This window comes from Callithrix jacchus, chromosome 13, assembly GCF_049354715.1.
Source record: "Callithrix jacchus isolate 240 chromosome 13, calJac240_pri, whole genome shotgun sequence".
NCBI classification, from domain to species: Eukaryota; Metazoa; Chordata; class Mammalia; order Primates; family Cebidae; genus Callithrix; species Callithrix jacchus.
The window spans coordinates 80,073,169-80,085,365 of NC_133514.1; the positions used below are offsets into that span (position 1 = coordinate 80,073,169).

The 12,197-nt window shown below is 38.1% G+C and overlaps 1 protein-coding gene across 13 annotated transcripts in view; it reads left to right on the forward strand.

The window, feature by feature from the left end:
- The window catches only part of KIAA1328 (KIAA1328 ortholog), a 367,625-nt gene that overhangs the window by 108,093 nt on the left and 247,335 nt on the right, over positions 1-12,197 (forward strand). For all 13 annotated transcript variants that reach the window (XM_078348025.1, XM_078348026.1, XM_078348024.1 and 10 more), the window contains one exon: positions 11,916-12,043. In XM_078348025.1, the coding sequence (XP_078204151.1) occupies positions 11,916-12,043 (128 nt within the window). The remainder of the gene's footprint in view (positions 1-11,915; positions 12,044-12,197) is intronic.

Genomic DNA, 12,197 nt, shown 5'->3' on the forward strand with positions numbered 1-12,197 from the left:
ATCAGTTTTTCTCTTTACAAACAATCCATTTTCAGTTGTATATATTATCAATGAGTGCTAAACTAGATATATAATTTGGACCTTAATTTTTATTAGAAAATGTGTACTCTTTTTCTCAAAAGGGAGAAAAGGAAATAATTATAAGATGAGCAATCTGACATAGTCAGAAACCATATTTAAGACAGGAAAATCTTGCTTGGTTAGAAAAAATTTTAATTTTTCTTTCTTAATTGTACGTTAGGTTTTGGGTACATGTGCAGATCATTCAGGATTGTTGCATAGGTACACATATGGCAATGTGGTTTTCTGCCTCCATCCCCCCATCACCCACATCTGGCATTTCTCCCATGTTATTCCTCCCCGACCTCCCCACCCTTCTTCCGCTGTCCCTCCTTTGCCCCCCTCCAACAGACCCCAGTGTGTGATGCTCCCCTCCCTGTGTCCATGTGTTCTCATTGTTCAGCACCTGCCTATGAGTGAGAACATTTGGTATTTGACTTTCTGTTCTCGTGTCAATTTGCTGAGAATCTTCTTGTTGCATTGATCCTTTTACCATTATGTAATGCCCTTCTTTGTCTCTTTTGATCTTTGTTGGTTTAAAGTCCATATTATCAGAGACTAGGATTGCAACTCCTGCTTTTTTTTTGCTCTCCATTTGCTTGGTAGATTCTCCTCCATCCCTTTATTTTGAGCCTGTGTGTGTCCTTGCACGTCAGATGGGTTTCTTGAATACAGCACACTGATGGGTTTTGACTTTTTATCTAATTTGCCAGTCTTCATCTTTGAATTGGGGCATTTAGTCCATTTACCTTTAAGGTTAATATTGTTATGTGTGAATTTGATCCGGCCATTTTGATGCTCACTGGTTGTTTTGGCCATTCGTTGACACATTTTCTTTATTGTGTTGATGGTGTTTATCATTTGGTATGTTTTTGGAGTGGCTGGTACTGGCTGTTCCTTTCTATGTTTAGTGCTTCTTTCAGGAATTTTTGTAAGGCAGGCCTGTTGGTGACAAAATCTCTCAGCACTTGCTTGTCCATAAAAGATTTTCTTTCTCCTTTGCTTATGAAGCTTAGTATGGCTGGATATGAAATTCTAGGTTGAAAGTTCTTTTCTTTAAGGATGTTGAATATTGGCCTGCACTCTCTTCTGTCTTGTAGCCTTTCTGCCAAGAGATCTGCTGTGAGTCTGATTGGCTTCCCTCTGTGGGTGACCTGACCTTTCTCTCTGGCTGTCCTTAGAATTTTTTTCTTCATTTCAACCCTGGTGAATCTGATGATTATGTGCCTTGGGGTTGCTCTTCTTGAGGAATATCTTAGTGGTGTTCTCTGTATTTGCTGGACTTGAATCGTGGCTTGCCTTGCTAGGTTGGGGAAGTTCTCCTAGATAATATCCTGAATAGTGTTTTCCAGCTTGGATTCATTCTCTCCATCACATTCAGGTACACCTATCAAGTGTAGATTAGGTCTTTTAACATAATCCCAAAATTCTTGGAGGCTTTGTTCATTTCTTTTCATTGTTTTATCTCTATTCTTGCCTCTCATTTTATTTCATTGAGTTGATCTTCAATCTCTGATATCCTTTCCTCTGCTTGGTCGATTCAGCTATTGAAACCTGTGTATGCTTTGCGAAGTTCTCATGCTGTGTTTTTCATCTCCATCAAGTCGTTTATATTCTTATCTAAGCTGTTTATTCTAGTTAGCATCTCATCTAACCTTTTTTCTTGGTTCTTAGTTTCTTTGCATTGGGTTAGAACATGTTCTTTTAGCTCAGAGAAGTTTGTTATTACCTACTTTCTGAAGCCTGTTTTTTGTCAATTCATCACTCATTCTCCATTTATTTTTTATCCCTAGCTGGTGAGGAGTTGTGATCCCTTGGAAGAGGAGAAGCATTCTGGATTTTGTTGTTTTCCTCCTTTTTGTGCTGGTTTCTTCCCTTCTTAGTGGTTTTATCTACCTGTGGTCTTTGTAGTTGGTGACTTTTGGATGGGGTCTCTGAGTAGATGTCCTCTTCATTGATGGTGAAGCTGTTTCTTTCTGCTTCTTAGTTTTCCTTCTAACAGTCAGGCCCCTCTACTGCGGGACTGCTGGAGGTCCACTCCAGACCTTGCTTGCCCTGGAGATTGCCCACAGGGGTTGCAGAATAGCAAGGGTTGCCACACGTTTCTTTCTCTGCTATCCTCATCTCAGATGGGTACCTGCCAGATGTTTGCCTGAGCTCCCCTTTATGAGATGTCTCTTTGGGTATACAGGGGTCAGGGAGCTGCTTGAGGAGACAGTCTGTCCCTTATAGGAGCTCAAGTGCTGTGCTGGGAACTCCTCTGTTCCATGTAGAGCTGCTGTGCAGGTACCTTTAAGTCTGCTGTAGCTGAACTCGTAACTGTCACTTTTCCCAGGTACTCTGTCCTAGGCAGATCTGCTTTATTTATAAGTCCCTGTTGTGCTGCTGCCTTTTTTTCTAGATGCCCTGCCCTGCACAGAGTAGTCTAGTCACAGTCTGCCAGCAGAGGCGTTGCTGAGCTGCTGCAGGTTCTGCCCTGTGCTGTGTGAACTGCTTCGGTAGTGCTGGACTGCCTCAGTATTGGGGGACACCCTTCCTCCCACTGAGCTGGATGGTCCTGGGTCCAGCTGTGCTTGCTGCAAAACTCTCAATCCAGAGCATTTCAGATTGCTTGTTTTGTGAGGGTGGTGCCCGTTGAACCAGATCCCCTGGCTCCCTGTCTTAGCCCCCTCCCTTTCAGTTGAATGGGCGGCTCTGTCTCCCATGCATGCCAGGTGCTGGTCGAAAAGGCAGCTGAGACTTGTGTGAGTTTCTGTGGGCTGACGTGGCACTGGCTGAAACCGCCATGCTGAAAACTTGTGGTGCTTTTCGGCCCAGGAATCTCCTGGTCTGTGGGCAGTGAAAATTTGTTGGAAATGCGGTGAGTACTCACCCTCTACACTGTTCTCACTGGGAACTACACTCCAGAGCTGTTCCTATTTGGCCTTGTTGGAAAAACAAACTTTAATTTTTAATGAGTCAATATTATTTTAAGGCATCTTCTTGGCCAGTTTAAAAACCACATTTTCTATCTATGGTTCGTTTCCATTTCCAAACTCAAAGCTAACATGAAAATGCAATAGGAGCTCCTTTACTTCTATTTCTATACTCATTCCTCTAACATTTTTGAAGTGCCTGCTATGTGCTGAAGAGATACCAAGATTAGTATTCTGTGATTTCCAGGAAAACACAGTGTGCTACAGGTGATAGTGATATAGTCAAATAATTTTAGCTTTATGGTATTTACTATAATAAGAGTGCCTAACTCTGCCTGGGAGGTCAGTGAAAGCTTGGAGGAAGAGGTGACATAAAAATTAAGTTTTAATGGCAAGTAGAAATTTTGGATTGGGGCAGGCAGAACATTCTAGGCAGAATAAACATGATATGCTATCTTAATATATGGTTTGTAGGCATTCAGAGGAAAGGAAGTACCTGCCATGCTGAAAATCTTTGGGTTCTGTATTTACTGAAAAGTCTGTGATTAATGGATTGCTTTCCAGTGGAGTCAGATGGCTTTACCTCAGATTCTTATCCGAGAATAATCCTGAATAAAACATCTCTCTCTTTTATGAAGCTTCTCTCTGACTAGAAAATAGCCTAACTGTTCATCTACCAAAATAGTTGGGGGAGATGATGAACAACCAAGTAATGTCAAATTGACAGTTCTGTAAGCGTCACCAATAGCTTCTCAACTCAGTCTTTAACTGTGGTGGCCACTCTTCAGCACTGGACACAGTTGACTTCATCTTCGTATTTATCTTTTTCTCTGCCTGTCCTTTACATGTCATTGTTACATTGGCCTCCTTCTCTTCTCACAGCTGGAACATTCTTTTCTGTAAGAGGCTTTCCCTGGCTCCTTGACCATTTGGGTCCTCTTAGAAAGTATTCCTACAGCACTACATAATGTTCTTGTCATTACTCTTCATTTGTTCTTCTTTGTGTTTGATTACCTGCCTTTCTTGCTCCCTAAAGGAGATAGTGTTAGTCTTGTTTGTTATTGAATATCTGGCATCTAGTTCAGTCTCAGATGTTAATGTACTCATTATATTTATTAGTTTAATAAATATTTATAGAGGCCTGTGTAAGCTAAGGAATTCAGTAGTAAACAAAACATAAAAATTCCTGCCCTTTCAGACTTATTTGAATTGATGAATGAACAAACGAACAAAATTTGTGCACTCCCTGGACAATATTACCCATGCCTCCAGCCAACACATATGAAATGATTAACTCCCAAATGTCTATTTCTACTCAGACTTCTTTTCTGAATTTCACACCCAGGGATCCAAGTGTCTCCTCTTGACTGTCTCCACTAAACTCTCCCAAACATCTTTAACTCTAAAGCTGCACTCTCCTAAAACCTTTTCTTTATTCTGCATTCTCTGTCTTATAAATGGAATCACACATCTGGTCATACATCTTGTCATCCAGTTCATAAGCTGATATTGCCTTAAATGTCCCTTTTTAACCCCTTATCACCTGATTTCTTCATCTCACACCCCTCTCATCTCTTGCTTAGACTTTTGTAATGATTTTCTAATTCGTTGCTTTGATTCTAGTCTTAAGCCCTTTGATCCATCCTTTACACACCTACCAGAGGTATCTTTATGAAATGCAAATTAACTGTAAGACATCAGTGATTTAAATAGAAATAAAATCTAAACAAACTTAGGGTAACATTTGAGATGTATACCCTGTTGGTCTCAGTAGCCTCTTCACTCATTCTGTCCTACTCAGGACCAGTTAACCGTCCATGCCATGCTTCTTGTAGTTCCCTTAATGTACATAGTGATCATTTTTTCATGCCTTTGAGCCTGGTGATTTCTCATCCAGGGGTACTGCACACCTGCCTACCTGGTACATCCCTAGATGAAGATGTCAGAGAAGTTACTTGCCCTAAGTTACATCATCATTAAGTACCAGAGTTAAGATTTGAGCCAAGAATCTTGGACTGACACCTAAGTCTGTGCTTTTACTGACTCCACAGTACTGCCTTTGTACAATGATAAAGGCTTAAGATATGCCTGTTACATTGTATTCAGAAGACACTTGTTAAATGACTTGAAGAAAGCTTGGCAGGCCTTTTTTGCATGACATTTTTGCTGTCTTATATTTGCCTCTTCCTGGCTCCAGGGACAGGTTCTGGTTAGTATATCATCAGATCATAGTAACAGTTTGTCACCTGACTTACTGACCAAGGACATGTGATTGTAGAGAACTCTTAGGAGGCTGACCTGATGTTCAAGTTTCAGCTTCTCACATGGTAACTTGTGGTAGAATTAGGAAGACAAGAAGAGATGAAGTAATAGTAGAAAGACAAAAATAAAGACTTTTCCTGCAATGGTGTATTATAACTTCCAAATATATAGACAGTTGACAATATGGCATTTACCACGTACCATGCTGCACAAGGGTTCAAGGACCTAAGAGGGAACGGCGGGGGATAAACACAGAGATACAGAAAGCTGGGCCAGGCAGTCTAGGAGGTGAGGATGTCACTCTCTCCGGCCGCGGGCTGTCTCATTGTACTTTCTAAGTTCATAAAGGCACATAGCAGAAAGAGGGTGCAGTTGCTTAAAACAGCCTGTGGTTATTATTCTCATACTTTAGTTAATATACTTCAGCTGAGAAACTATTCTGCACCAAGGTCAGTGAAAGCTGGTTATCTCTCTAGGCCCATCTGTTCTCTCCAAAACATACACATCCTCCTGTGGTTTCACTTCCCTGAAGTTCAACCAAAGTTCACAGCAGCCCTATTGCTGATCACTACAGAGGGGATGTCATGTTCCAGCTCCTTACAATGGCATTGAAACACTATGTACCTTCTACCTAGATTTCAGTTGTTGGCATTGGCTATATATGCTTTGCCACCTCTCGTGTGTATTTATATAATGTAAATATTTTATATGTTTACTTATATATAAATATTAAATTATATTTATAATACGTGGTATATAATATATATGCTATATAAATAACTGTCCTAATGCTATAGACATATAATTATATGTGAAATATAATTATATTCATATAAAAATACACATGACGGGACAAAGCAGATATAGCCAGTACCAACAACTATATATATAAATGTACATAGATCTATATATAGAAATATATACATATATAATAGAAATTTATATAAATTATAAATTTACTTACAGATATAAAGTTTTATAAAAATTTATTTGCTGGCTGGGTATGGTGGCTCACACCTGTAATCCCAGCACTTTAGGAGGCTGAGGCAGGCAGATCACAAGGTCAGGAGATTGAGACCATTCTGGCTAACACAGTGAAACCCTGTCTCTACTAAAAATACAAAAAATTAGGTGAGCGTGGTGGTGCATGCCCATAGTTCCAGCTGCTTGGGAGGCTAAGGCAGGAGAATTGCTTGAACCTGGGAGGTGGAGGTGGCAGTGACCCAAGATCATGCCACTGCACTCCAGCCTGGGTGCCAGACTCCATTTTAAAAAAATGATTTGCTTATTTTTCTGAGTATCACAGAAAATACCACTTGTCTCTGATACCTGGGATGCTTAGACAGGTACTTAGTAATCTTGATCTAATACAAAACTAAGTAAAGTGGCAAGTGTCACATATAACTCCTAACTACCTCAGACTTGTAATTAGAACATTTTACTTTATAAACCAGATGATACTTGATAAAATGGGTAGTAATTCCGTAGTATTAACTGTTATTGAGTCCATATTCTAATTTTTCTAGTTGTCCCAAGAATGTCTTTTCTATGTTTCTCCCTGAACAAGGGTTCAGTTATACTTCGTGGGTTGCATTTGGTTGGGTTTTTGGTCTTTTAATCTAAAATAGGATTCTTATCTGCCAAACCTTTTCCCCTAAGACATTGACCTTTTGAAGAGTTCAGGTCAGTGCTTTGCAAAATCTCCCATATACTAGATTTGTCTGATTGTTTCTTATGGTATCATTCAGTTTGTTTCTTTATTCCTTCTAAATTCTGTGAAGTGGAAGTTAGGTTTACAAATTTGATTAGATTCAGATTAAAACATAAGTGATAATGCCTGCTTCATGCAATTGGACATACATAATTTGTTTTTCTACTTATTAGTGATCCTAATTTGAGTATTGACCACCAGATTGTACCATTGAAAGGTGCATTTTCTTCTCTGCTGTAAGTAATTGTGACACCTTAGGAATATCTAATTCATTAACCTTTTACCTAATGGTTTTAGTATCCATTAATGATTTTTGCCTGAATTAGTTATTATACTGGGGGTTCTAAAATGGTGATTTAAAAATTTGACCATTTGTTCTAAGCAATGAGCTTGTTTCCTCTGTAAAGAAGGACTTCTTTTTTTTTTTTTTTTTTGAGATGCAGTTTTGCTTTTGTTGCCCAGGCTGCAGTGCAGTGGCTCAATCTCAGCTCACTGCAACCTCCACCTCCCGAGTTCAAGCAGTTCCTCTGCCTCAACCTTCTGAGTAACTGGGATTAAGCGTCCACCACCACAACTGTCTAATTTTTTTTTATTTGTAGTAGAGATGGGGTTTCACCATGTTTTGGGCAGGTTGGTCTCAAACTCCTGACTTAAGGTGATCCACCCGCCTGGAGCTACCAAAGTGCTGGGATTACAGGCCTGATTTCACTTTTTTATCTGTCCTTTCTTCTCCTTTTGAAGCATTACCATGAAGTGGTGGATTTTTATTTATTCAATATTCTATTAATTAGAGTGATTATTTCAGTGCTCAAATTTCCCAAATGGGAAATTTGGGAAACCGTATTTCCCAAATGTGGTTAATAGGCATTACCGTCAGGCTATCTCCTGGTCTTTTTTTTTGGAGACAGAGTTTCTTATCACCCAGGATAGAGTGCAATGGTGCAACCTCAACTCACTGCAACCTCTGCCTCCCAGGTTCAAGGGGTTCTCCTGCCTCAGCCTACCAAGTAGCTGGGATTACAGGCATCTACCACCATGCCCTGCTAACTTTTTTTTTTTTTTTTTGAGATGGAGTCTTGCTCTGTTGCCAGGCTGGAGGGCAGTGGTGCAATCTCTGATCATTGCAGCCTCCACTTCCCGGGTTCAAGCAATTTTCCTGCCTCAGCCTCCCAAGTATCTGGGACTACAGGCATGCAGCACCACGCCCAGCTAATTTTTGTATTTTTAATAGAGATGGGGTTTCACCATGTAGGCCAGGATGGCTTCTGTCTCTTGACCTCATGATCCTCTCATCTCCACCTTCCAAAGTGTTGGGATTACAGTGTGAGCCACCACACCTGGCTGCTATCTTCTATTCTTGTGATAAGCCCCCATCTATTTGTCTTTTAACACTTTCTTGCATTTTACAGCACAACAAGGTGTTTCAAGTTTACTTTATACTTTCTGTACCCCAAAATGGGGTCCAGCCATTTTTCTAAGGAGTCTTGGCTCCAGAAAAGGAGAATCTTTTTTTTTTTTTAACTTAATGATTCACCTTTTTTATCTTTTCACAGAGGCCTCTCTACATTAAGTTCTGTATTAGATCAAGATTACTTAAGTACCAGTTCAAGCATCCCAGGTGTCAGAGACAAGGGTGCAGTGGAGTGGTGGGAGGGGACTCTGCTATGTGAGGGGAATTATTTCAGCTTAAATGATGTTTCATTACTTTGGCAGCCTCCTAGTAGTATATCCTATCTCTGGCCCTTCTGCTCTCCACCTATGATTTGTCTCTCATACAGTTTGTATTCTTTTACTCATCTAATGAATTTTAGTGTTAATATTTTAAGCTTTACAAAATGATTGTTTTCCACAGCCATTTCAACTAATTAGTTTGATGGTTAGGTTTTGATGTAATCTTGCTTAATACTAATTTATATTTATTTGTGTTATCCAGTGAAGACTTATTTCTTTGAAGAGGTTGCAGTGACAGCTCTTTCTCCCACTTCTTAAACAGTGGTTAGGCAGACTAAGGTGTTTTAAATTCATGTCATAGTTTGGTCTACACTTTCCCTTAAGTTTGGTTTTTAACATCTATTTCATTTTTTTCTGTCAGTTGGTCAGGATTAAGTTAAATATATCTTCTCTTTCATTGTATCCCCAAAATCACTGAGAAGGGCATTTTAATCTGCATTTTCCTAACATAAATCTTTCTCTCCAGATGGAGGGCTGAAGACTCATTGTGCTAGGGAGGAAGGAAAGGGGAGGGCATTTTGAAATCTGCTATATCAAAAAAGACATTAAAAACTGATAAAGGTAGGCCTACCTGTTTTTATATTCTGCCACATAGCATGTCTTTAAATGAATTTGCCTATAATTTGTTTCAAACACTGACATTTTACTCCTAAGCTATATAATTGTGTGTGATTTTTCCAGATTAAAATTCATATTCTGTTAACAGACTAATATGTTCACCTACTATAAAAATTACTGCCTATGGTAACAGTGAGAATAAAAATTTCTTTTTATGTACATAATAGCTGGCAGAGACTCCTGGGACCACCTTCTTTTGGAGCTTGCTTCTTATGGAAAGGTAAAACCAGCCTAGTCTAATGTAGGTTGACTCTGAAAACCTATTTAGACCATCATTTACACTATTGTTCTTATTTAAGATGCTAAGAATTCAACAGGCTCTTCTAATTAATGTATTCCCTAAGCTTAGTGACCTGTCCTTTCCTTGTGAACCAGCTCCTCTTCTATGATCTACCTCTGGCTCCTTTTTTGTTAAAGGTTAATAATGAGAATAATGAAGCAATTGGTTATTTATGCAGTCATGATTGGCAAAAGTTATTAGAACAAGAATCTGCCCAGAAGCAATGATTAGGTTATGAAAATGTTAAGGAATACTGAATCCAGACACCATTTTTGACATTTGAGAAATAATATTTCAACCCTTAATCATGATGACCTGTAGTAAAAGTATTTATACAGAATAAATCCCATTGGATAGTAAATCTTATACCAACAGCATACATAAGTAAGTGTTAAGGGGAGATTTGAAAATGATCTGAAGGGAAAAAGAGCCTGGGGAGGAAATTAGTACAATGAGAAGTAAGGAACAGAACTCTCTCTTGGGTAGAACTATTTGTCTCCCAGGCACCTGGTCTACAAAGTTAGCTGACCTTTTCCAATTCAGTATTTTCATCTTGAACACTTGGCAAGTTTTAGGAAGTGTGAGAGAGGGCACCCCAGGTTAAATTGCTGTTATTTATATCAAACTATAAAAAACGTAGGGACGTATGCAGGCAGAAAATTTCCTGATGTTTTGATTAATGAAATATTGACTTAACTGAAAAACTTAACAAAAAAAAAATCAAATTCTAATGTCTTAATACAGTTAGGAACTTTCTGTGTAAATTGGCAGTACTCTTATCAGAATGTGTTATTTCTACCCCACACTGATTTAAAATAGCTTTAATGTGTATAATTCACATAAAATAAAATTTACCCTTTTAAACTATATAATTAAATGGTTTTGAGTATGTTCCCAAAATACGCAAACACCACTACTTTGTAATTCCTGCTCACGTTTATTACCTTTCCCCCAAAGGAAAGGTAATACCTGTTTGCAGTTACTCTCCATTTCTTCTACCCTAACCCTAGCAACCACTAATCTATTTCTGTCTGTATAGATTTGCCTGTTCTGAACATTTTATACAAATGAAATCAAAGATTATATGGCCTTTTGTGTCTGGCTTCTTTTACTTAGCATGTTTTTAAGGTTCATCCATGTTGTAGCATGTAGCAGTACTTCATTCATTCTGAGGGCTGAATAATATTCCATTTATAAATAGTCCACATTTTGTTTATTCATTTATCAGTGGACATTGAGATTGTTTTTCTTTTCTACTATTAGGAATGATGCCATATTGAATATGTATATACAAGTTTTTGTGTGGACATATGTTTTTTAAAAAGTTTTCTTATATATTTAAGAGTCTTCAGTATACATTTTCGGTTCTCTTGAGTATATACCTATGAGTAGAATTGCTGGGTCATATGGTAAAAAAATTCTCTAACATTTTGAAATAGCTAACTTATTTTCTAAAGTGGTAGCACAGTCTTATGCTACCATTAGTTGTGTAGGAGGGTTCCAGTTTCTCCATATTCTTGTGAATGCTTATTAGTCTTTTGGTTATGGTCATCTTAGTGGATGCAAAGTGGTATCTCACTGTGTTTTTGATTTGCATTTCCCTAATGGCTCTGCTGAGTATCTCTCCATATGCTTCTTGGCTGTTTACATAGCTTGTTTTGGGAAATGTCTATTCAAAGCCTTTCCCTATTTTTAAATTGGACTACTTGTCTTTTTATTATTTAGTTGGACAAGGTCCTTATATATTCTGGACACAAATTCTTTACCATATTGTTTCCAAGTATTTTCTCTCATTCAGGAGGTTGTTCTCTCATTCAGGATGTTGTGTTTTTTCCATTTTTAAATAATGCCCTTTGAAGCACAATCATTTTACATTTTGAAGTCCAATTTGTCTATTTCTTTTTATTTGGTTACTTGTGCTTTTACCTAATCCAAGGTCACAAAGATGTACTTCTTTTATATTTTATGCTGAGAGTTTTATAGTTTTAACTTTTATATTGAGATCAATGATACATTTTCAGCTTTTTTTAAAATATGGTGTGAGGTAGGGTTTCCTTTACATGTATCTGCATTTCTTTTTATTTATTTAAATTTAAAGAATCAAAGAATAAATCTCTTTTCAAATGGGATGTTCATTGCTACTCTCTTTGTGAAGTACTGTTTTATGATTTTGGGAGAACACATGTAACTTTTATCTGAAGACTTTATACTTATGACTCTCTCACCAAATATTCCATTTCTGGCTCTCTTTTGTTTATTGGAATCGGAAAAGCACACTGATGGATGCAGTTTGAATCAATTTTTCAGTTTTTTTTTTTTCCTTAATTTGCAATCTCACCTCTTCAGCTACAGTATAGAGAATGCCAAGAACTTCTAAGCCTCTATCAGAAATACTTATCAGAACAACAAGAGAAGCTTACCATGTCTGTCTCAGAACTTGGTGCTCCTAGAATGCAGGAACAGCAGGTAAGCATCTTTATTTTTACCTTTCTTGTCTTCTGTGGATCAGCAAGATGTCAGAAGAACCATTTGCTTTTTATGTTAATTTTCTCACAATATATAATATTGTTTTAAAACATGTAACTACTGCATGCGATTGAGTTGATGTCTTTCCCTCCTC